This window comes from Emydura macquarii, unplaced genomic scaffold (genome assembly GCF_026122565.2).
Source record: "Emydura macquarii macquarii isolate MOO-44397 ecotype Brisbane River unplaced genomic scaffold, CSIRO-AGI_Emac_v2 contig_2768, whole genome shotgun sequence".
Lineage (NCBI taxonomy): Eukaryota > Metazoa > Chordata > Testudines > Chelidae > Emydura > Emydura macquarii.
In genome coordinates this window covers 34,671,297-34,695,645 of record NW_027132905.1, presented here as the reverse complement: position 1 = coordinate 34,695,645, position 24,349 = coordinate 34,671,297, and the positions used below count along the sequence as shown (strand labels likewise).

Genomic DNA, 24,349 nt, shown 5'->3' with positions numbered 1-24,349 from the left:
GTGTGGGGTTGAGCGGGTGGCTGGCTGCTGGGCCAGGTGGGTGGGGAAGGGGGTCCATGCGGCTGGACATGGGCGGGGTGGGTGTGCATCTGGCTGGCTGCAACCCAACCCCTCTACTTCCCCAGGCCAGGAGATCGTGAAGTGTGACGAGCGGGGCAGCAGTAGCTCCACCGGAGGCGCCTGCCGCTGTAAGGTATGGTGTGGCGTGGTGCGATACCATATAGTCTTGTGCGGTGTGGTGTTATACTGTACAGTCTGGTGCGGTGTGGTGAGGTGTGGTGGTGCGGTACGGTGTGGTGTGCGGTGTCGTGCATTGTGTTGAGGTGTGGCTCTGTGGTGTGGTATGCTATGTTCTGGTGCAGTGCAGTGAGGTGCTCTGCAGTGTGTGGTGTGGTGCGGTATGGTGTGGTGCTGTGGTGTGTGGCACAGTGCGGTTCCGTGTGGTGCAGTGCGGTGCAGCGCAGCGCAGTGCAGCGAGGTGGTGTGTGCTGAGGTGCGTTGCCATGAGGTGCACACTTTGTGAGGTGCGGTGCGGTGATATGCGGTGCAGTGTGTTGCCGATGTGCATTGCAGTGCATTGCCATGAGGTGTGGTGCATGGTGCGGTGCATTGCATTGCAGTGAGCTGCGGTGCTGTGAGGTGGTGTGTTGCCAAAAGGTGCTGTGCGGTGAGGTAGAGTATGGTGCATTGCGTTACGGGGAGGAGTGGTGCGGTGAGGTGGTGTGTGGTGCGGTGCGGTGCAATAAAGTGGTGTGCAGCACAGTGAGACGGTGCGTGTTGCCGTGTGGCACGGCGCAGTGAGGTGGTGTGTGTTGCCGAGCGGTGCGGCTGTGTGCGGCGCTGTGCGTTGCCGTGAGGCGCAGTGCAGTGGTATGAGGTGTGGCATGGTGCGGCGAGGTGGTACGTGGTGCTGTGCGGTGTGGTGAGGTGGTGTGTGGTGTGGTGCGTTGCCATGAGGTGTGGTGGTGCGCGGTGTGTTGCAATAAGGTGCAGTGCGATGCGGTGAGGTGGTGTGTGGTGCAGTGTGATGCCGTGAGGTGCAGTGCGTTGCCGTGAGGTGCGGTGTGGCGAGGCGGTGCGTGGTGCCTTACAGTGAGCCAGTGTGCGTTATGTTGCGTTGCTGTGAAGTGAAGTGCGGTGCGGCATGATGCGGTGGTGTGAGGTGTGGTGCGGTAAGCCGGTGTGAGGTGCAGTGTGTTGCTGTAAGGTGCGGCGCGGTGGTGCATGGTGCGGCACAGCGAGGTGGTGTGTGGTGTGTTGCGTTGCTGTGAGGTGAGGTGAGGTGCATTGCGTTGCTGTGGCGTGCGGTGCGTTGCGGTGAGGTGAGGTGCGTTGCGTTGCTGTGAAGTGTGTTGCAGTGCAAGGAGGTGTGGTGAGGTGAGGTGCGGTGCTGTGCGGTGCGGCGTGGTAAGGTGGTGTGCGTTGCGTTGCATTGCTGTGAGATGAGGTGCGTTGTGTTGCTGTGAAGTGTGTTGCGGTGCTGTGAGGTGTGGTAAGGCACAGTGTGTTGCTGTGAGGTGAGGTATGTTGTGTTGCTGTGAACTGTGTTGCGGTGCTGTGAGGTGCAGCACGGCGAGGTGGTGTGCGGTGCATTGTGTTGCATTGCTGTGAGGTGAGGCGCGTTGCATTGCTGTGAAGTGTGTCGCGGTGCTGTGAGGTGTGGTGAGGTGCGGTGCGTTGCTGTGAGGTGCGGCACGGCGAGGTGGTGTGCGGTGTGTTGCGTTGCTGTGAGGTGAGGTGCATTGCGTTGCTGTGAGGTGTGGTGAGGTGCGTTGTGGTGAGGTGAGGTGTATTGGGTGGCTGTGAAATGTGTTGTGGTGCTCTGAGGTGCGGCGCGGCGAGGTGAGGTGCGTTGCATTTCTGTGAAGTGTGTTGCGGTGCTGTGAGGTGTGGTGAGGTGTGGTGCGTTGCTGTGAGGTGCAGCGTGGTGAGGTGGTGTGCATTGCGTTGCGGTGAGGTGAGGTGCGTTGCATTGCTGTGAGGTGTGTTATGGTGCTGTGAGGTGCGGCGCAGCGAGGTGGTGTGCGGTGCGTTGCGTTGCTGTGAAATGCATTGCGGAGCTGTGAGGTGTGGTGAGGCGTGTTGCGTTACTGTGAGGTGGGGTGCGATGCGGTGCGTTGCTGTGAGGTGGGGTGCGGTGCGTTGCGTTGCTGTGAGGTGGGGTGCGGTGCGGTGAGGTGCTGTGCGTTGCATTGCTGTGAGGCGCGGTGCGGCGGGGTGGTGCATGGTGCTGTGCGTTGCTGTGTGGTGGTGCATGGCGCCGTGCGTTGCTGTGTGGCACGGCCCCGCTGGCCTGCGCTGTGCCCGGTGGCGATAGGGCCCTTTGAAGAGTGGAGGCGAGTGCTGCCTTCTCTGGCTGGGGGGCAGGGCCTCCCCTGGGGGTGGGGCTGTGCTGAGGGGACTGGGAGATTAGGGGCAGGGAGTCTCTGGCCCCCGCCAGTGGGGAGACAGCTGCATTCAGAGCTCCCGGGGCTGCTGCGTCACCCCACCCTCAGGGCTCGGTGCCACGTGTCCGGGCTGGGTGAGGCGGGGGCTGGCTCCTGCCGGAGGCTCCATCTGGGTCCATTCTGGCTCCATCTGGGTCCATTCTGGGGGTGCTGCAGGGGCTGCTGTCCCATGGGGACAGGGAGGGGACCCCAATGCCTGCTTGGGGTCTGTGGCCCGGCCTGAGTACAACTGCCCTTCCCCAGCCACTGTGCCGGGTAGCTGCTGGGCAGACGGTGGCAGTTCTACCATCTCTGGGGCTCGCCTCCCGCTGCACCAGCTGTGCCCCTGCTGGCAGCTGGAGCTGTCCGGGCTGGTGCTGCCAGCATGCTCCCTGTGGGTGCAGAGACCTGGGAAAACTGTCCCGCCCCTCCCCTTCCCCCAGGGTCCTGGGGTCCTCAGACTGACACAGCTCTTCCTAGGGCCCATGGCACCAGGCGCCAGGGCTTGTGGGGGCCGTGCCTGCCCCAAAATGCAAGGAGCTGCTGGCCTGGGGCACGGGACAGCACTAGACATGTCAGATCCCTGTGTTGGAGCCAGGAAGGTCCCAAGGGGTGCGTGGGAGCCTCGGGCCCTGCCACACTGGGGCAGCATGGGTGAAGGTGCAGGGGAAGCAGCCCTGCTGCCGTGCCCGGCCGGCACCGCCTGGCTCTGTGCCATCCCTCTGTCTCTTCCACAGCCCAACGTGGCGGGACGTCTGTGCAACGAGTGCACGTCTGGAGCCTTCTACCTGAGCAACGAGAACCCCGATGGCTGCCTGAAGTGCTTCTGCATGGGGGTGTCCCGGCAGTGCGCCAGCTCCTCCTGGAACAGAGAGCAGGTACCCACTGCCGTGTCTCTGCCCCTCCCCCCCCCGGCTCAGCTCTGTGCTCCACCCCTCCCCAGGCCTGACCTCCAGCAGGAGACCCAGGGAGCCCCCATCGGGCAGAGGACACAGGCCCCATTAGCTAACCGTCAGCGGAGCCGGGCACCCACCCGGTCAAGTGCTTCTAGCAGGCAGAGCCGTTCACTGTCCTGCCCCAGTGCCTCTCCCCCGTGAGCGGCAGAGCCCTCGACGCAGACGGGGACCCCCCATGGGTCGCACTGGGGCCCAGGTGTCCTGGCTGCCCGGGGCTGGGTCCCCCTCACCTGTGTGCCAGCTGACAGGATTTGTGTTGCAGGTGCGGGCTGCGGACAGTGAACGGGCACACTTCAGCCTGGCCAACCTGGCCAGCACCCACAGGGTCAGCGAGGGGATCCGCTCCCTGGGCCACGCCGAGCTGGCCTTCTCCGCCTTCCACACCCTGCCCCGCGACGCCTACTACTGGGTGCTGCCCGACCGCTTCAAGGGCGACAAGGTGCCTGCCGTGGCTCTTCGTGGCTGAACGCTGCCTCTCTCGGGCAGGCTGGTTGTCACCGGGCCCTCGTGCCCTGTGACGAAGGGGGTGGGGGAGGCTCCGGGGACTGTTAAGGGGGCCAAGGGAACACACTGCTGCTATCGTGGGCAGGGAGAGGGGCAGGCACCTGGTTGGGGGAGGCATTTGGCTGGAGGAATCAGAGAGCTGGGCATCAGAGGCAGTAGGGACTGGCTTCCTGGGCCCGGCAGAGGGTTGGGATGGGGAGGGGTCAGGCAAAATAATGGGGGTGCCCAGGTGGGACAGAGGATGGGGTAGAAGTGCCTGTGCTCGGGAGGCAGAGATAGGACTGGGGTGGGGGGCAGAGGCAGGGTTGGGGGCTGGGTGGGGAGCCAAGGGAGGCTGTGGGGTGGGGGCTGGGTGATGCGGAGCAGCCAGGCTGTGTCCGTCCATCCATCTGTCTGAGCGGCGCTGTCCGGCACAGGTGACCTCGTACGGCGGGGAGCTGCACTACACCATCACACACAGTGCAATGCCTGGCGCCCAGCCCCTGCCCGGCCAGCCCGACGTGCTGCTGCGGGGCAACGGCATTTTCCTGGAGCATGTGGCCGAGGCCAGCCCCCAGCCGGGGACCCCCACCCCCATCACCGTCCACTTCCGAGAGGTGAGAGCGCGGCTGGCCCGCAGAGCATCCCCTGCAGGAGCTCCGCACCCGGGGGTGGGAGCCTGGGACCCCCGCCCAGCAGCCCCTCAGTAACGCAGAGCCCGTGCTGGGGGGGCAGTGCTAACTGATGGCACCCTGCCCTCGCTCCCCGTGACCTCTGCCCAGCCCATTGCCCACGCAGGTGGGGGGCAGGTCTGGCTACTGCTTGGGGATGGGCCCATGCGGCAAAGTGCCCAGAATCCCCTGCTCCACAGCCAGCAGCGACTGCCGGAGAGCCCCGGGCTCCAATGTGCCCTAGCCGCATGCAGGGAGTGGGGCTGGATTGGGCCCTGCCCATTGGCATGCAGATGGCGAAGCGGCAGCTCAGCCTGGCATGTGCTGTGCCCTCTCTAGCGCGCCTGGCGCCGGGTTGACGGGCAGGCCGCCACACGGGAGCACCTGCTGATGGCACTGGCCGACATCGACCTCTTCATGATCCGGGCGTCGTACACGGACTGGCCAGTGGAGAGCAGGTAACGTGGGCGCTGGGGACCAGCCTGGCGAGGGACAAGGGGGGCTCGGAGCGGGGCAGAAGCCTGCCTGGCTTGTGCCCCGGTTGTGCCCGTTCCATGGGGAAAGGGTCAGTCTGCCAGACTGAGAGAGCCACACGCACCACACACACACACACACACACACACACGCGCACCACACACATCACACGTACACACACACACCACATGCACTGCACGCACCACACACGTGCACCACACATACACACACACCACACTCATAAGAATGGCCAGACTGGGTCAGACCAACGGTACTCCCAGCCCAGTGTCCTGTCTCTGACGCTGCTCTCGGCTCTGCCAGGTGCTTCAGAGGGAATGAACAGAACAGGGCATTTAGCCAGTGATCCATCCCATCGGCCACTCCCAGCCTCTGGCAAACAGCCATCCCTGCCCATCCTGGCTATCAGCCATCCATGGACCTATCCAGGAACTTATCTAGCTCTTTTTTGAACCCGCTATAGTCTTGGCCCTCACAACATCCCCTGGCAAGGAGGATGCACTATACATGTGCACCGCACATGCGCACACCACACACACGCTCCCATCCCAGCCTCACACACGCTCTCCTCACCAGACCCCAAGCTCGCCTGCTTCTGGCAGTGCCAGCACAGCTCCCTGTTGGGGAGCCAGAGGTTGTAAGTTTTGAGCTCCTCCCTTATTGCTCCTGACCCCATCCTGCCCGTGACCCTGGCAGAGCCTCGGGGGAGCCCCTCCCTGGCCTGGCTGATCTGGGGGGATTGGAGGCTGTGTGCCTGGGCCTGGCGGGCATGTCCTGTTGGAGGGCAGTGCGACGGGACAGCCGGAGAGAGGCTGCTCTGAATTCAGCTGCGGGAGCTGCCTTGGCCTGCCTTCTTGGGCTGTTTGTACCCCTTCGAAAGGCATCCCCTCTGGGCAGGCAGGTGGGACAAGAGGGGCTCCCTTCCCATCTCCCCAGACAGGTCTGGCACATGGCTGCCCAGGCACAGAGGCTCCAGCTGGAGGGTGATCCTCGCTGATCATGTGCACCTCACCCGGGATCCTGCTATGTGTGGCTGGGACCCTCGGGAGACCCCGGCCGGGGCTGGGACCAGGAGCTGGCTGTGCCCAGGTGGCCTCGCCCAGGCCTGTCTGTCTGCGGGTTGCTGAGCTGCCTAGTGGCCTCTTGTCTCCCAGGATCTCCAACATCCTCATGGACGTGGCTGTGCCCCACTCCACGGGCCTGGAGCAGGCAGTAGAGGTGGAGGACTGCACCTGTCCCCCTGGCTACCGTGGCCCTTCCTGCCAGGTGAGTCTGCCCCACCCCGCACACACAACACATGGCATCAGCCACTCCCCCCCTGGCTCAGGGGCATCCATCCTGCCACCATGCCGCACGCAGTAGGGGCGCCTCCCAGGTCCAGAGGTGGCACTCCCTGGTGCTGGATGGCAGCTCTGGGACGCAAGGCTGCCGTTCCTCCCTCCAGCCACTGGGCAGCCCAGCTGGAGTGGCCGGTGCCAGGGCTGGGCGATGATGGGGCCCTCACCGGTGTGCGGGGAGGCAGGAAGCGGTCCCAGCGCTGGCAGGTGTGGAGGAGGGAGGCGTTAACCCTGTTGCCCCAGGGCAGTGTCTGACCACGTGATGGGCACAAGAGCTGCAGCCAGCCCATTTGGGCCATGGGGTTTCTAGGTCGTGCTGAGTCAGTCTGATCTGTGTGCCAGGCGGTGCTCTCATCGCTGCCCTGTGTGGCGCTGACTTGGGGGGGGCAAGTCCCCCGTCCATTCTGAGCACTGACCCTGGGGCGCCAGCAGGGCACAGCACCGGCCCAGGGACAAAGGACAAAGTGCCCCGGGAGACCTGGAGGGTGGCAGTGCTCTGAGCTGGAGGGTGGGCCTGGGGCCCACATGCCCTGCCTGGCACCGGAGGTGGGTCCTTGCCCTGCTGGGGGAGACAGGCCCTGCCGGGAACAGGCGGAGGGTGGATTTAGGAACCCATTGGACCGGTTCTCTCGCCCAAGGACTGCGACGTGGGCTATGCTCGCACCACCAGCGGCCTCTACCTGGGCACCTGCGAGCGCTGTGACTGCAGTGGGCACTCGGCCGAATGTGACGCTGAGACAGGAGACTGCCAGGTGAGCCCTGTTCCTGTGAGCTGGCGCCACTGCCCTGTCTGGTGCGGGTCAGCGAGGAAGACTGGGTCACTCAGCCAAGATGTCCCTTGCACGTGACAGGCAGAGAACTCCCAGCCCCCTCTGCTGCTGTGGGCGGCTGTTAGCCAGGCTGCCAGGCCAGGCACTGGGCCTTCAGGCCTTTGGATTGTGAGTGTGCTGAGATCCCTGCATGGCGAGGATCTACCACTGCCCAATGGGGGGTGGGCAGGAAATGCCAGGCTCTGCCAGCCTCAGAGCAGGAACCCCTGGCCCTGCCTGGCCTCTTGGCAAAGTGGCCCCAGCCAAGCACAGGATCCAATATGAGCAGCATGCTGCGCTCTGCGCTGGCCCTGCTGCTCCTGGGGGTTCCTGTGTGACTTGGAGCAGAGGGCCTATGCCTGGGGCCGTGCCAGCCGCTCCCATCAGGGACCCCTCTCTGAGCTCCCTGGCTCTGGGGGATGAGGCTAGCATGGGGCAGGCTGTGCTACCAGGGGCAACTTTTACCCACTGTCCCCAGCAGCCTGTGCAGCACCTGGGGGTATCTGGGACTCGAGGTCCCTGGGAAGGCGCCAGGCTGAAGTGAGAGGGAGGAGGGGGCGTCGGGGGCGCCGGGCGCTGGGGTGTTGCCGGCCAGGCCTGGCTGTAAGAGATTTCTCCTCTTTCCTTCTCAGAACTGCCGGGATCACACGGAGGGCACCAGGTGTGAACGTTGCCAGTCAGGCTACTATGGCGACGCCCAACGGGGGACCCCAGAAGATTGCCAGCCATGTCCATGCCATGGGCTGTCCACGGCCAGCCAGTACGTCTCCTGCCATCTGAGGCACCCCACCTCCTGTGGCTTCTGCCTCCCTCTCGGTCTTGGTCCCTGGGGTGGGGTGGGCTGGGAGGGCGGGCTGGGCTAGGCCAGAGGCAGGTCTGGCCTGGGTGTGACTCTTCTTCATCCTTTTCTCTCAGGGCCACAAAAACCTGCTTCCTGGACACGGATGGCCGGCCCACGTGTGATGCCTGCACCCCGGGCCACGTGGGACGCCAGTGCGAGAGGTACAGGGTGGGCTGCCAGGCTGTCCCCTTCCTGACGCCCTGCTTGGTTCACTTGAGTGCCAGTCTGTGCCTGCCCTGTGTGTCAGGGGAGTATGAAAGGGGCAAGGACCGCATGGTGCCAGGTGCCAAGGGGTGCCCCTGAATGCCAGTGTAGGTCACTGTCTGGGAGCCCAGCAGACTGAGTGGGATGTGCAGCTCCCACAGTGCAGGAGAGAGGGGCCGGGGCGGACTTCCTGGGACTGACACTGCTCCAGGCCTGTGCAGTGCAGAGAAGACGAGACGTGCTCAAGGGCTGCACTGTCCCAGGACACGAGCTGCTGCCCACTCAGTGTGTGCCCTGGGCTGCTCCTGGCATGGGCCCTTGGAGATGGGAATCTCTCTGGGCCCAGCCAGCCCAGCACAGTGGGCAGCAGAGTTGATTGGGTCTCACCCCCTGGGGCCTGGCTGTGGGGCTGACTCTGGCTGCTGCCCAGTGGGGGGGGGGGGGTAGGGCATTGGGTTTGGTTAAGGACAGTGGGGCTGGGGCGGGGGACTCAGCTCCTCCAGCCCTAGTGCTGAGGCCCAGCTCCCCAGCTGCTGCCCAGCAACCGGCCCCTGAGCACTTTGAGGTCCTGATTCTCCTCCCCAGGGGGCCAAGTAACCCCCATCAGGCCAGAAGAGCCCCTTGTGTTGGGTTAGGGCCAGTGCACAGCTCAGGGCACCCAGCTCCGGGCTGGGAGCAGCATGGGGGGACCAGAGTTACAAAGAACAAACCAGAGCCGGGGGGCTGTGGCTGAGGGGACTGTGTGGGTGCCTGGGGGTGGGGGGCTGCGAGGGGAAGGAGCAGGCTGGGATTTGGTGAGCCAAGGACTGGCAGTCTGCCCCCCGTGTGACCAAGAGGTCTCTGCCCCTCACCACAGGTGTGCTCCTGGCTATGTGGGGAACCCCAGCCTGGGACAGCCCTGCAGAGGTGAGTGTCATGGGAGCAATCCCTGGGGTGAGAGTGGAGTGCTGGGCCTGGTGCCAGGGCTGTGGAGAAGGAAGGGGCCCAGTGGGTCATGTAAAATCCCAGCGCCTAGCCCCACGCTGTGCCCTTGGGGTGATGGGGCCTAGTGCCTGGGGAGGGGACTCCTTGGGAGAGCCTGGAGGAGCTCCCAGCCTGGGAGAGCCCATCCTGCACCAGTGCCGTTGGCCCATGGGGGCAGGTACCCAGCGGTTGTGGCCAGACCCGGGGGGGGGCTGCAGCCCTGGGCTGGCTGCCCCTGGAACTGGAGGCCGCCAGGCGCTCGGCCGGCAGGTGCCCAGGTGCCCGGGCTCAGCAGTAACAACTCTTCTTTTCTGTCCTGCCTGCTCCAGACCCAGACGAGCCCAGCAGAGACTGCAGCTGTGACCCGCAAGGCAGCGTGAGCAGGCAGTGTGGTGCCAGCGGGCAGTGCCAGTGTAAGGTGAGAGGGGAATAGCTCCCTGCCGGCACAGTCATGACATGGACGTTCCTCTGCCATGGGTTGGGCTCACCCACAGCGCCGCCAGGAGCCTTAGGGAACCTAGCTCCGTGCTCCCTGATCGCCAGCCCTGGCACGTCTCTGTGGGGCTCTCATGCGGGCCCTTGCTGACCTACAGCCGCAGCTCTCACGCAGGCTGATCTGACCTGTGCAGCGACACACGGCGTTGGTGGAGCTGGGGCAGAAACCCAGGAGTCCTGGTGCCCAGCCCCCGCTCTAATCTCTTCTCCACTCCCCTGCAAGAGCTGGGAATAGAACCCAGGAGGGCTCACTGCTCTAACCACTAGACACCACTGTCACTGCTCCACGGGATCGGTGCTACAGCCCCAGCTTTGGAACAGTCTCTAGGAGGAACCATTGTGTGGGCCAGACCCCTACGGGGTCTCCCTCTTCCTCCAGAGCAGGCCTCCTAGACTGGACCTCTGGGGCGCCAGCACCCCTGCTTCACCCCATGAGCTCTGTGTGGTGAGTCCAAGTGAGACCGACCCTGGGCTAGACGTGCGCACTCTGCAGGGATTGACACACCTTGCCAGCGTTTGCAGTGACGCTCACACAGCGCTGGCACAGCAGTGGGGTTTATTTGCCCGCTGGAGCCCACCATGGGGAGTCCCAGGTTAGCACAGAGATCTGCAGTTACAGCAGAGCCTAAGTCCCAGGTCAGCCCAGACCCAGCCACGCTGTAACGACCCCACTGTTCAGGTGCCATCTGGCGCCTAGGTCAGACTCCAGGTGAGCCCCGACTCCTTGCAGCCGCCAGCTCTTACCCCACTTCACGCCTCCCCAGGCTTTTCTCCAGCTGGGGTCTTTGCCCAGCTTCCTGCCAAGAGGCGGGGAAATCCGTCTCCCTGGGGCGTTGGGTGCTAGGTGTCCATCTCCTGGTGCCTTCCCGGCACTCCCATACTCCACTGCTACGTGGTTGGCCTCGGCCAGTCCTTTTAATGGCCCACCCTGGCTCAGCCAGCCAGCGCCACTCGTACCTCCGTGTCCAGCCTGCCCTGAGACCACAGTCCTGTCTCTCCCCGAGGAGCCATGCAAAATACCGGGGAAGCTGATGCGCACACAGGGGACATCAAAATATTACAGAAAGCTCCAGTGGTGTCACACCCACTTGCTAGTCTTGTTGATGTGTTACAGGAAGCAGAGCTGGGTCTCCTGTGCCTGGCTGAGCCGCGCTCGGTCCCCCAGAGCTGGGCTGAGAACAGAATTCCCGAGTTGGGTCCTTGCCCTGGCTCGTGCCTGCCCTGTGCTGCTGTTAGCTTTCACTGTGCTGCCAGGCTGCTGAGTAGCTGGCCTAGGCCCATGTGCTTTAAACCTGTGCCCTCTGGCTGGCCCGTCCCACGGATGGCTAAGATCTCCACCAGTCTGTGCCTGAACGCACGGCCCTCCTGCCCCATCCCTGATGTGGGGGAGAAGGACAGGGTCCCTGGGGCAGAGGATCCTCTGCAGCTGCCCCAGCAATTCTGTTCCCCTTACTCCCTCGGTTCCATGTTCCTGGCCCAAGTTGTTGCTAGGGCGTGGAGCATGCTCTGGGGGACGGGCTGGGGCTGGTTGGAATCCCAGTAGTTTGGGGTCATTCAGTCATCCCCTGGCTGTTCGTCCGTCTGCTCAGCCCCTTGTCTGTCCCATTCCCTTGCAGCCCAATGTGGAGGGTCTGTCCTGCAGCAGCTGCCGTGCCAACCATTTCCACCTGAGTGCCGAGAACCACGAGGGTTGCCTGCCCTGTTTCTGCATGGGCGTGACCCAGCAGTGCACCAGCTCCTCCTACTACCGGCGCCTGGTAAGAGCCCATCTCCCCCGGTCCAATCCCGTAGGGTACCTCCATTGCGGGGGGCCCAGCTGGATTCATGTCCCCATGTCTGTTCCCTGCAGGTCACCAGCCCCTTCCTCCCTGGCGATTTCCAGAGCTTCGCCCTGGTGAATCGCCAGCGCACCACCCGCATCACCAGCGGCTTCGCTGTGGCGCTGTCGGCCGAGGGGCCGCAGCTCTCCTACGGGCGCTTCGGCCAGCTGGGCCAGGAGTCCTACTACTGGCAGCTGCCAGAGCTCTACCAAGGGGACAAGGTATGGCCAGAATGCAGGGCTACCCGCTGGGCCTGGGGCCCTTCCCGCCCACCTGCCCCACCCTGGCTGGAGCATGGCTGAGGGGCCCTCGTGTCTGTGCAAAAGCTCTGTAGGCCCAGAGCTGGAGCCTGAACCCAGCCGCTCCGGCTGCTGTCACAGTGATCCCCTGGCTCTGCCAGGCTATCTGCCAGCTCTGCCAGCAGCGCATCTCACAGTGCTTTACAGAGCAGGGCAGTATTGTCAGCACCGTTTTACAGGCGGGGAAACCGAGGCACAGGTTTCCTCCTTCCTGGCCTGCGCTGTCATGTCTCCTGGCCCCTGTTATCAGCGGGTGTTCCCTGAACCCAGGAATTTCCCCACAGCCCGGTGCAGAGGCCAGGTCCCTGTCTTGCCAGGCCAGAGCGGGTTCTCCTGGGCATGGCAGTGCCAAGCCTGGGCAGGGGATATCACTGACTCTAATGGGCACTGCCTCGAATGGCGCCATTCCTCACCTGTGCAGGCCGTCCCGAGATGAGCCATGCCGTACCAGACCGTGCCGTGCCATCGCAAAGCCCCGCAGTGCCCACCTCTCTCCGACCCCTGCAGCCGGGTCCCGCTGGCACAGACCAGCTCTGCCCGTCTGACCCATGGGGCTAAGTGAGCCTGGGAGCCCATCCCCCCAGGGATTCCAGCCGAAGGGGTCTATGAGCTCCCCAGGAGGCAGGGAGGTGTGAGGGGGCAGAGGCTGTGGCCACACATTACTGGGAAGGGAATTCTCTGGGGTTTGCTCCCTGGAGGCAGGGTTGCCTACTGGATAGGGCACTGAGCTGGGCCTCAGGATAACTGGGCTTGGTTTCTCTGGCCTTTCGTGTGACGTTGGGCAAGTCACTTCACAGCCCTGTGGTTGTTCTCCCCAATGGCCTGGGGCTGTTCCCCCCTTCCAGTGGGTGGGGAGGAGAAAGCCCACTGTAGGGGCATAGATATAGGGGGGCAGCACCAAGCAAGGACAGGGCTCCCTGGTGGCCTCCGTGGGTCTGTCCATACTGCACACAAAACCTGGGCTCTGACTCAGGTTTGAGCCCAAACGCCTCTTCCATCCACACACAAATCAGGCAAATTGAGTCAGCGAGCACTGCAGCCCTGGATCCTAGGACCCTGTGCGGGGTGACTCAGAGCCCGAGTCCTACCACGACTCAGGTCCAAGCTCTGTCATTGTGCAGTGTGGACACAGCTCAAGCCACACTACTGGAGTCAGATCTGTACAGTGCAGTGTGGACGCGTGAGCTCAGCTGTGAGATCTGGGTCCAGCTGTTGTAAGCCCAGCTTTACAATGGAGTGTGCATGCTCACATGCGGGCTTGGAAACCCGAGTCAGCAAGCATGAGTCCCCGCCCTGGATGTCTAGTGCAGTGTAGACACACCCTGTGTCATGCCATCCAAGCAGGTGAACCGGCACCCAACGTTCAGTCAATCTGCTCGCCGTGTGGTGGTGTCCCAGGATCACAGGGCCGCATCACATCTGGAATGGACTGTTCTTATCCAGACACCCTCTTCTCTGCATGGGGGACAGCCCTGGGCCATGGCAATGGGGGCAGAGCTGGGGGGTGCATTCCACACTCTGCTGCTCCCTTCTGGTTGGGCGTTTGTTCCAGGTCAACTCTGCTCCCCTTCTCTTGAGCGCCAGTAGGTCCCAGGAGAGGATGACTCTGCCTCTCCGGGGGGAAGGGGCTCAGTATACTATCTATGCCTGGGGGGACTTGTTCTTTCCGTGTGCTCGCCGTACCAGCCGTGTGCTGACAGCACAGCCCTGCATGGGGACCCGGCCCTGCCCTGGGCTCACAGGGGATTCAGCACAGACTGTGCTGCGCACGCACAGGGTCCCCTGGGGATAGCTGGGAGGAGGGCGTCTGGTTTGCGAGGGGGGTTGCAGCTGAGGGTGGGACGGCGGTACTCGGGGAGGGGTGGACAGAAGGAAATGGCAGGAGGGCTGCGGGCTGGGGGATTGGCAGTGAGAGGAGAAGCTGGAGCTGTGGGAAAGCCATGGATGGGAGAAGCCAGGTCTGGACTCTGCAGCTGGCTCTGGGGAGCAGGCTTCCAGCTGAGCCAGACAGGGCTGGGGGCGGATATCGTGTGGACCACCTGTCACCAGTTCCTGGGCTCCAGGGCTGGGGAGTGCTCTGTCCTGACCCCTCCTGTGTGTGGGCCCCATGTTGGGGCAGGTGCCCTGTCTGGGGGTTTGCTCAGTCCTGCGGTGGGGTGTCCATAACAAACCATGATCAGGGCCCAGCTCCCGGTCAGCACCAGGCCGACAGCTGCCAGGTGTGTGGGGGTGGGTGGGGGTGGCTCGGCTGCTCAGCCATCTGGAAGTAAATTCCTGCGTGTGGGTGATTTGGCCAGGTCACACTTGGTGCAGGTGGGCTCCTGGTGCCGCTCGCTCGTCCTCATTAACCTTGCTGTCTCCTCTCTCCCACCCGCTGCCTCCTCCGGTAAGCAGAGAGAAACCTATTTTGCCCGGATGCGTCGTGCGCACAAGGTACCGGGCACAGGCGCAGCATGGCAGTTGTGCGCAAGCATGGAGTGCGCCGTGGGGCTGCCGATCTCACCTGTGCGCAGTGGGCTCCTGGGGGTCCTGGAGCCAGTTGGCCTGGGCCTGGGGCTCGCAGCCCTCCTGGAAAGCCATGGAAATGTGGCTTACCTGCCTGCAGGGGGTGGGGAGGGAGGAGCTTATCTTAGCCCCCCACCCCTACCCCCACTCTTTGGGGCAGAGCTAATTATGTGGCATTTGCATGTTACTAAGCTCCTGGGGGCATTCGGCCAATCCCGGCACTGAATTGTCTGGGGCGTCCCATCAGGTGGGAAGGGGGAGGAGCTGTGTCCAAGGCAGCCAGGCCGGGGCGGGCTATGCCTGCCTGCTGCACCCGGTGCTTGGCAGAGTAGCGTCTCTGACACACCGACCCCGCGCCCCTGGAGCCATTTTCCTGCATCCACCGTGTCCTCGCTCCCAGGAAGATGGTGCACAGTCATGGGAGCCCCCAAGTGATGCCATTGGGATCCACATGGCACTATGCCCTGCTCACTGTGGGCAGGGGACCTGACGTGCCCCTTTCCCCTCTGACTCGCCCCTGCCATTGCCCTTCCCGGCCTGGGCATGGCTGAGCCTGGCACTGGGTCCCCAGTGTTCACGGGGGATGTGCCTGGGGTAACAGGATGTAGGCCCTGAGTGGCATCTCTAAGGGCATGGTCGCTTGTAGTGACTATGGCAGCGGGCACCTTGGTGCCAGTGTGGCTCTGAGTGGAGACTCCCCTCCCCTCCAAGTCCAGTCTGTTGGGGCAGTGCCACGGGGACTTGCCCACGGGGTCGCTGGGTGGAGCTGGAGCAAGCAGCATGTGGCGACTCCAGCCTGGGGCCTGGGCACAGCCGGGGGAAGGTGCGTGCAGGGGGTGACGGCTGCTTGTGCCCCAGCTGGGAGGGCCACTGGGTTCACAGCCCTTGTGCCTTCCATCAGAACGGCCCGTCCCTGACAGAGGAGCAGCTGCGGAGGGCAGTGGCTGCGGGTAGGATCCCGGTCTCTGGAGGTGGCAGCCGCTGGGCCAGGCAAGCTGTCAAGGTAACAAGGGGGCAAGGGTCGGGGCATAGGCATGGGCACGCTCTGCAGTGATTGGTGGGTCAGAATCCTGCTTGTAATCTGTATGGCTCGAACTCAAAGGGGGCGGGACTAGGAGAGGAGCCAGGAGGTACCCCATGATGCTCTTGAGCAGCATTGGAAAATGCTTCAATCTGTGCTGCCTGTGGTGGACAATATGCTGCCCTGCCCTGCCCCCGTGCCAGCCAGCGCCACACCCCGTGCCAGCCAGTACTTAGCCCTTCACCCCTCCCTGCCCCATGCCAGCTAGCACCGGGCATGGATGGGGCTAGGAGCTGCCTTAGCGTGGCCGGTAGACGTTGCCCCTAGACTGCTGGGTGCCCGACTGTGCTCTGAGGAGAGGCCCTGCCAGCGGCTGCTGCGGGGCACTTGAGCAGGGCCCTGCCCCCGAGACTCCATCTGCCAGCAGCCTCAGGGCGCTGTTTGGAGAAGGCCCAGCATCCCTGGCTCCATCCCTTGGTACTGCCCTTAGCTGGGCCGGGGCATGGTGCTGGCACTGCCTGTCCTAGTGGTGGGCGGGGGTCAGCGCTGTCCCAGCATGGGGCATTTGAGTCTGGCTCAGCCCTGTCTTGGCATGGTGTGTGAGGGATCGGTGCTGCTCTGTCCCGGCCTGGTGTGAGGGGCTAGTGCTGCCCCAGTGTGGCGTGTGTGTGGGCAGCATTTTCGTGGCCTTGTGTGGTGGGGGGGGAGGGAGGATGGCACAACCCCTGCTTGGCATGGTGTGTAGGGTCGGCGCTGTGCCCGGCGTGGTGTGTGGGGTAGGCGTTGTGCCCGGCGCGTTGTGTGGGGTTGGCACTGAGCCTGGCATGGCCAGTCACTCACTGGCTCTCCCTGTCCGTCCCTCCACTGCCCCCAGGCCGATGAAGTGCAGCGCAGGTTGGATGCCGAGATCTGGGAGCTGCTGTCTGGCTTCACTGTGGGGCAGCCGGCCTCTGCGCTCAGCACACCGCCCTCTCCGGGCAGGGCCACCCCCCGGCCCTGGCCCCGGCCCCGGCCCCATCCAGCAGGCCTGCGAGGCCCCTCCGCCACCGGGCTGGCTCACAGCCCCCCCTCTCGCCCTCTCCTGGATGCACCTCCCCACTTCTCCTCTTCCTCCTCAAGGGCATCTTCATCCCCTGTTTCCCAGGCTGCGTCGGGTTCACTCCTGGCACCTGGGGCCCTGCAGGTACGGCCGTGGCTGTGTGTGACACTGCTAACCCCCGGGGGCACAGGCAGGGCAGAGCCAGGCATGGGGCTGCCTTTGCTGGATGCCCTCTCCTTTCCCCCTCTCCCACCCCAGGATTTTGCTCTCCTCAAGCCCTGGCTCCCCAGCTCGTCCCTCTCCCCCCGATGCTCCGCACCCTTCCCCTCCCTGTGCCATGTGCCTCAATCTCTCTCCCTGGTGCAAGGACTGGGAGTGCTCCCTGGACAGCCCCCGCCCTCTCTGCCCTCCCCCCACCTTCGCCAGCCTCCCTCCACCCTCACTGCCCTCCCCGCATCTTCCCCGCCCTCTCCCAGCCCTGCTGAGAAGCCATGGCAGAGCCTTTGGGCTTGTGCAGACCCCTCCCTGGGCAGCCCTGAGCTGGGCGAGGCGGGGCTGGCCCCATGGGGATGCCACGTGTATTGAGTGGTCCTGGATTGGGCCAGGAAACTGTTTAAGTGTCTGCAAACGGACTCGGTCATTGGCTGCGATCCCCTCTGCTGCCCCTTCCCAAGACCCTTCCCAGACAATGGCCTGGACCCCCCGCCCCAGGGACCCATCTCTGGGGTCCATGGTCTCCTTCCCCCCCATCCAGTCAGCCTCTGATCCCCGGGCCTGTGGCTTTGCTCCTGACGTGCTGCCAGTGGCCTCCCCCCACTGAGCCCTCCCTTGATCTCGTGTTGCTAAAGCCCCAGCGGGAAAGATTGCCCGGACCTCGCTCCCTGGAGTCCAGCAACCTTCTCTCACAGGACCACAGGCTTGCTGCTGCGGAGAAGGTAGCACGAGGCGAGGGCCCGCCTGCCTGCATGACCCTGGCGGGGGCTGTGTGTGGCTGGGGCGTTTGGCTCTTTGTGAGGGGGTAAAATGACCCCGGTGTCCCTCCTGGGACACACAGCGCCTGGGCTGGCACCACATATCCCTGGGGAATCGCACCTGGTACCCTGCAGGAGCATTCCTTGGCCCCTCAGCTGTCTGTCCAAGGCGCTGCGGGCCGGAGGCCGATCTCACTTCCCCAGCGGGGCTGTACCAGGATGAGAGTGCTTGGGGACGAGAGCAGATTCCAGCTTCATTGACCCTCTGGGTACTATGGCACGGCAGCTCCCCTGGCATCCCCTGACCAGCCCTTCCCAGCTAAGCAGAGACCCTGCATGGGAGCGTGGGGTAGCCTGCCGGCGTGGCTGCTGCAGTGGAGCCACAGGGCCGGATTCAGAGCTGACGTAGATGGCGAAAGCCCAGTGCATTGCCCTACCAGTCCATTGCCATGCCCTGGGTTTCTGTCCCGCTTGGGGGCGATGGGGCCGTGTCGTGGCTCGGGGAGGTGGAGGCGCCATTGGGAATTCCTGTGGTTTGCTGTTGAATTCCTGTAACTGCTTGCGTGTGTCTGTGTGTATGTCCGTCCCTGTGCTGGTTTCCCTCTGCCGTTGAGTCATCCTGCCCCTTCCCCTGGCCATCTCCTGGGGGTTAGGCCCTCTCCGGGTGCAACTCCTGGGAGAGATTCTCAATGACTTCAGCCTCTCCCCAGCCCCCCCAGCGTCTTCCCCATGGGTCACCCTGCCCCCGCATTGACCAACAGGCTCGCCTGTGATGAGGCTGTGCCCTGGGTGTGTGCCAAGAGCACACAGCTGCAGCCTGCAATGCCTGATGGCTATATTTTTTCTGATGCATAGGAAATTCCATCCCTAGGGAGAAACGGCCCCTTGCAACAGGCCTTGCTAGCTTCATCTTCCCTGATGTGCCCTCGAGGCGTCGTGTTATGACAGGCGCAGCCTGCAGCATGGCCTGGTCTCACCCCCCTGGGGCCAGTGACAGTAGGTCTGGAGTGCAGCTTGGCAGTGGCCGGGACTGCTCAGGGAAGCAGGGGTATCCTGACACTGCTGGAGCCTTGGGTACAGCCTTAGCTCGGATCACAAGTGTGATAACTCCGCTAGGTCTCATTCTAGGCCCTAGTGGACCTTCCCCGCATTGTTAGTCTGCGCTCAGGGAAAGCCCAGCAGGGGGCAGTGCAGGTGGGATGGAAGGGCATCAGCAGGACTACAATGCAAAGGTTGTGCTTGCCCTGCGCCCCTGTCCGCGACGACCACTGCCTCGCAGCCCTGGGCATGGATTAGAAAAGCGCTGCAGAGCGGGAGCGAGGTCTGGTGTCCCCGGGACGCCCGGGAACTGGCACAGCACTCCTGTCTCTCAGGGCTCATGGTGCCCTTTCGCTGTGGCACAGGAGTCTGTGTGGGCTCCACCCCTGCGATCCTGGGCACACTCGCCTGCAGCCGTGCCCCTCTCCCTCTCTGACACCGCGCCATGTGGCTGTCTCTCTGTGCCTCTCCTCTCCCAGTATTCTCTCGTCTACAAGGGGTTCTCTCTGCTTCCGGAAAGCGTTTTCTACTGGCAGCTTCCCGACGCCTTCCTAAGGGACAAGGTAACTGCGCTCAGCGCTGGGGAGAGGGATGCACAGGCTGGCAGCAGCTACTTTTGATCTGGGTCCAGACTGGGGGTGTCGGGATGTGGGGTTTGGCTAATTCCGTGTCCTCTGTGATAAGCGCAGCAGTGAGAGCTGGGTTGTGTTGCTGAGCAGTGGCTGTCATAGCTGTTGATGGCCATGGCGGAGCGGCCCTGGGGAGCCCCCTGCATGGATGCCATGTCATGATGCCCCTGTGTTGTTCCCCACTCTGGGCTCCCCGGGGTCCAGCCTTTGCCGGGTCTGTTCTGCACAGGCCCTGTCTCTGGGCGCCTGTAGTCCTGGAGAAGGGACTGGCCTTCACCGGGGACCGAGGGACTCTGGGGCAGGGTCTGTCTGTGGTTGTGTCCTGAGACCATTGTCTGCCCCTCCAGGTGCTCCCTGGGGCTCTGCCCTGCGGGGTTCAAGGGGGGCATCCCACCTCTCCCTGGGGACTTCGAGCTCTACAGCTCTGAGCCAAGAAGTCCCTGTCATTTCATTGACTCCAAGGCCAGGAAGGACTTTTGTGATAATCTAGCCCAGGGGTCCCCAAACCTGTCCCCTGAGGCCCACCTGTGCAGCCCCACTAACGCTTCTGCAGGAAAATTGTTCATTTGCGTGATTACAGCCATCTAAACCAAGTACATATTACCTGGTGGTCCTGGTAGCGCACTGTCCAGGCAGAAAGAGAGTGGCATTGCCGAGCCCCAGTCCCCAGGGGGCCACAGGACTGATACTCCCGGGGGCCTGAAAGCCACGGATCCTGAGGTGCGGCGGCTCAGAGCAGGAATGGGTGCGAACCCTCCAGCCTCCTCCAGCGCCCTGGGAGCCACTGCCTCTGGGGGCCAGCCCTTTCTCCTCGCCCACCGGCCCCCCTTCATTTTCTGCCGCCCACTGGGGGCACTGGGCTCCTCTGGCCCTGGGCAGGGGTCATTGCCAGCCACCCCTTCACCAGCAGGGGGCTGGCTTCTGGTGCGGCAGGCAGACATGGCCCCCACTATCAACGTACAGAATTTGGGGGGCAATCCCCCCAAGCTCCACCCGGGAATGTGTCGTGGCCCACAGTTTAGGAACCCCGGGTCTAGCCTGACCCTGTATAGCCCAGGACAGAGCCCTGTCCCTCAGTAATTCCTCGAGCAGAGCTCACAGGGAAACAGCGAGGTGGGGTTTCAGATTGGCTGCTGATGGAGGATCGAGTATGCCCCTGGTGAATGGTGCCAACTGTTGATTGCTCTCACCATCCAAAATGTACCCAAACTTGCCAGGCTGAATTCTTCCAGCTTCCCAGCCACTAGAGCTCCCCTTGGGAGATCAACACACCCACTATTCAGTGGTGTTCCCCAGACTGGTCTCCGCTCACCCCGAGCCGCCTCTTTGGTATGCTAGAGAGATGGCGCTCCTGAGTCGAGCGCTGTAGTTAAGGTGAAGATTCTGTCAGGGTATCGTTGTTAACAGCCAGGGACAGGTCACAGGCAATGAACAAACATTTCTGGAAGCCACGACCTGTGGCTTGCAGCTGCTCCAGTGGGCTGGCCTGATCAGCTGCTCCGCAGCCCCAGGGCTGACTGGCTGATCCGCTGTTCCGTGGCAGCCTCGCTGATCAGCTGTTGGACGGCTGTCCTGGGGCTGACAGCTGCTCCAGTCCTGCCCCGGTGTCCCAGAGGTCCCGGAAAATCACGTGACCAAATCTTACCCTTAGCTTTTGGGCAGGTTTTCTGATTCTCTCTCCTGCTCAATCCCCTCCCCGTAGCGCCCCCGACCAGCATAGCCTACCTCTGCCCCAGGGTCGGCTCACTTGGGAGACCCTTGACCTGGCTGGTGGCACACAGCCCCACCCTGCATGACCAGGGCACCCCAGAGCCAGAGCTGATGTGCTGCAGCCGATGCTCTCCTCTTACTTTTGCAGGTCAGCTCCTACGGCGGGCGGCTGCGTTACACCCTCTCCTACATTGCCGGCGGGAGGAGCGTTCCGCTGCCCGATGCTGACCTACAGATCACGGTACGGAGCCTGCCGGGGACGGGGGACCTGTCTGGGACAGGACAGTGGGTACCAGGGCTGGAATAGCAGGGGGCTGGGCTGCAGGGGCATGGGGTGAGCTGGGGAAAGAGGGGCTGGGACGGAGGGTAGGGAGCTGGGGCGAGGAACACAAGCCAGAAGAGGGAAAGGTCGGGTTAAGGAGTATTTAGTTGAATGAAATGCATTGAAGTGAGCAGGGCCTGAGGAAAGGCACCCAGGGTACATAAGGAACTAGCTGAAGCAAGCTAGGAACCGTCAGCGACTGTCGTCGAGAGCTCATGGAGGACGGGTGAGGTCCCAGAGGACAGAGATGGGCAGACGTAGCACCTTCCTTTAAAATGGGGAACAGAAAGGAGAATTATAGACCTGAACTCTAATTATAATCACCCTAACTTTGATATCTGGAAAGATACTAGAACCAATTATTAACCAATCAGTTTGTCAGCACCTAGAGGATAATCAGGTGATAGGGAGTTGCCAGCATGGATTTGTCAAGAACAAATCTTGGCAAACCAACGTAATTTCCTTCTCTGGTAGGGTTAGTGATCTAGTGAAGGGGGGAGAGAAGTTGGAGATGTGAGATATCTTGATTTTATTAGGGGATCTGACATAGTTCCTCATGAGAGTCTCATAAGCAAACAAGGGAAATGTGCTCTAGATGAAACTACTGTAAGGTGGGTTCAAAACTGATTGAAGAACTGTCCTGAAAGAGTCGTTCTCAATGGTTCGCTGTCAGACTGGTGGGGCGTCTCATGGGTGCTGCAGGGGTCAGTCTTGGCCCTGGTACTGTTTGATATGTGGTGGCTTGGATAATGGAACAGAGAATACACTTGTGAAATCTGCAGATAACACCAAGCGGGGAGGGGTCGCAAGCACTTCAGGGGACGGGTTTAGAATTTAAAACTGTCTTGATAAATTGGAGAACTGGTCTGAAATCAACAAGGTGAAATTCAGTAAAGACAAGTGCAAAGTTCTGCACAGCTGTGAGGTGGGGACTGGCCGGCTAGCTGCTGGTCCTGCTGGGATGGAGATTTAGGGGAGACAGGAAAAGTTTGCTAACTCCAAGGGTGGTTAAGCTCCAGGGAGGCTGTGGAATCCCCATCACTGGATGTTTCTAAGAACAGGCTGGCCAACACACCTGCCTGGGCTGGTCCAGGTTTACTTGGTGCGACCTCAGCGGCAGGGCCTGGACTAGATGCTTTCTCCATTGCTTTGATTCTGTAACTGACTGGTCTGGGCAGAGTGGGCATGGAGGCAGGCTGGCATAGCAGGGAGCTCAGGACGTACAGGAGCAGGGGGGTGCTTGCATGCCCACTGTTTGGTGGGTGCCACCCTTTGATCTGCCCAGAGCACTGAAGAGAACTCACCCTGCGCTTAGAAAAGGACAGTGGCACTCCGGCACCAAGACGGTCCCTTGAAATCTCCCTCAGCACGGGAGGGAAGGGGCGCCATGCAGAGCAGGGTGGGGGAGGAAAAGCCAGTGCATGCCGGGGTGGGGTAACTCCCAGCACAGGGGGCCCTAGGGGAATGGAAGGGGGGTAGGCAAGGGGCATCTGATGGAGGGAGAGGATCAGAACAGGTGTGGGACAAGTGCAGGGCAAAGGGCTGGCACGGCATGTGCAGAGGGGAACCCCGCCAACCTGGATTGGCAGGTGTGTGGGGTGGGAAGCCCGGCCCAGGATCTGACTGCCCTCCTCCCCATGCTGTCTGTGCAGGGCAACGACATCACGCTGGTGGCCTACCAGCCCGAGCTGCAGCCACGGGACCGGCGGAGCTTCGAGATCGTCTTCCGGGAGGTGAGGCCCAGCCACTAACCCCCCAGCGTTGTACTGCCTCAGCCCCACTCTGCCCCCACCCAGCCCCTGCCTTGCCAGCGTGGTATTGCCCCTGCCCAACCCTGGCTCCACTCCTCTCATACCTCCCCAGCGTGGTACTGCCTCTGCCTTGGCTCCACTCCTCCCCCCCAGCCCCTATCCCCCCAGCCCTGGTACTGCCACCCAGCCCCCGCCTCGCTGGCGTGGTACCGCCCCTGCCCAACCCAGCTCCTGCCTCTGGCCTGCCCCCACCCCCGCCTCATCCCTGCCCCCACCCACTCCTTACCCCCCCCCCACCCGTGTGGTACTACCGCCCAGCCCCTGCCTCAGCCCCATTCCTGCCCCCACCCCCACGCTTGCCTTGCCAACATGGTACCACCCCCACCTCGGCCTTGTCCTGCCCGCACCCCTGTCCCCACCTCACCTGCATTGTACCACCCCTACCTTCTTCTCACTGGCATCATACCGCCCTCGTCCCTGCCCCCCTGGCATTACATCCCCAGCTCCTGACACTATTCCCCCTTCCCCCGCTCCCTCTCCCCAGCACACCCCCACCTCTCCAGTCTGAGCCTGCCCCGGCCATGGCACTCTCTGTCTCGGGGAGGAGCCTGGGTTCCAGCAACCCACTGACGGGTACCTTGGCCTGGGGAAGGTGCAATGGGGCTCCCTGTCAAGCCCACCTGCCTGTGCCAAGTGGGGTTCCAGCCCGCTGGGGGGCTGCCCCGAGAGGCTGGGCAGGGCTGCCCTCCAGCCCCACAGGACTGGGCTCTCGTCTGCACTGGGGTACCTGGCCGGGGGCTGTGGCTGCGCTCAGTCTCCCTTTGTGCCATGTCGTCTCCACCCGAGAGCCTCCCTCCAGCCCCTGCCGCATTGGCTGAGCCACAGCCCACGGTGCCACCCGTGGGCTGCCCCGCCAGGTGTGACTCTGCCCTCTCCCCCGCAGCAATACTGGAAGCGGCCTGATGGGCAGCACGCCACCCGGGAGCACCTAATGATGGCGCTGGCCGACCTGGACGAGATCCTCATCCGCGCCACCTACTCCACCGACATGGTGTCAGCCAGCATTGCCGGCGTCAGCATGGAGACCGCCGGGCCCACCTACAGCAACCTGCCACGGGCCCTGGAGGTGGAGGAGTGCCGCTGCCCGCCCGGGTACCAGGGCCTCTCCTGCCAGGTGAGGGGCCCCTCGCCAGCCCACATCCCCTGGCTTGGTGCCCATAGCTGTGCCCGCTCTGGGGATGAGGCCCCGTCCAGCGGTACTGCAGGCTGACGCTGCATCTCTCCCTGCAGGACTGTGCTGCTGGCTACACCCGCACCGGGGGCGGCCTGTACCTCGGGCACTGCGAGCTGTGTGAGTGCAACGGCCACTCGGACTCCTGCCACCCAGAGAGCGGCACCTGCTCGGTGAGTGTCCAGCGCTGCGCCCGGGGCCTGCCCACTGGCATGAGCAGCCCCCCCACTTTGCCAGGCTACTTCTGGGAAGGCCAGACACCCCTTTTCCTTCTGGAGTTCCCCACATCGTTTCCACAGGCAGGGGGTCCCTGCTGTGGGCTGAGATGGGCACCGC

At 63.3% G+C, this 24,349-nt stretch overlaps 1 protein-coding gene across 7 annotated transcripts in view; it reads left to right on the top strand.

Annotated features, from left to right (window-relative positions):
- The window catches only part of HSPG2 (heparan sulfate proteoglycan 2), a 144,257-nt gene that overhangs the window by 60,915 nt on the left and 58,993 nt on the right, over positions 1 to 24,349 (top strand). For all 7 annotated transcript variants that reach the window (XM_067567006.1, XM_067567010.1, XM_067567008.1 and 4 more), the window contains 17 exons: positions 126 to 193; positions 3,164 to 3,304; positions 3,645 to 3,821; positions 4,303 to 4,482; positions 4,876 to 4,994; positions 6,183 to 6,294; positions 7,004 to 7,117; positions 7,807 to 7,934; positions 8,090 to 8,176; positions 9,076 to 9,125; positions 9,512 to 9,600; positions 11,294 to 11,434; positions 11,527 to 11,718; positions 20,858 to 20,950; positions 22,684 to 22,764; positions 23,726 to 23,956; positions 24,073 to 24,186. In XM_067567006.1, the coding sequence (XP_067423107.1) occupies positions 126 to 193; positions 3,164 to 3,304; positions 3,645 to 3,821; positions 4,303 to 4,482; positions 4,876 to 4,994; positions 6,183 to 6,294; positions 7,004 to 7,117; positions 7,807 to 7,934; positions 8,090 to 8,176; positions 9,076 to 9,125; positions 9,512 to 9,600; positions 11,294 to 11,434; positions 11,527 to 11,718; positions 20,858 to 20,950; positions 22,684 to 22,764; positions 23,726 to 23,956; positions 24,073 to 24,186 (2,117 nt within the window). The remainder of the gene's footprint in view (positions 1 to 125; positions 194 to 3,163; positions 3,305 to 3,644; positions 3,822 to 4,302; positions 4,483 to 4,875; positions 4,995 to 6,182; positions 6,295 to 7,003; positions 7,118 to 7,806; positions 7,935 to 8,089; positions 8,177 to 9,075; positions 9,126 to 9,511; positions 9,601 to 11,293; positions 11,435 to 11,526; positions 11,719 to 20,857; positions 20,951 to 22,683; positions 22,765 to 23,725; positions 23,957 to 24,072; positions 24,187 to 24,349) is intronic.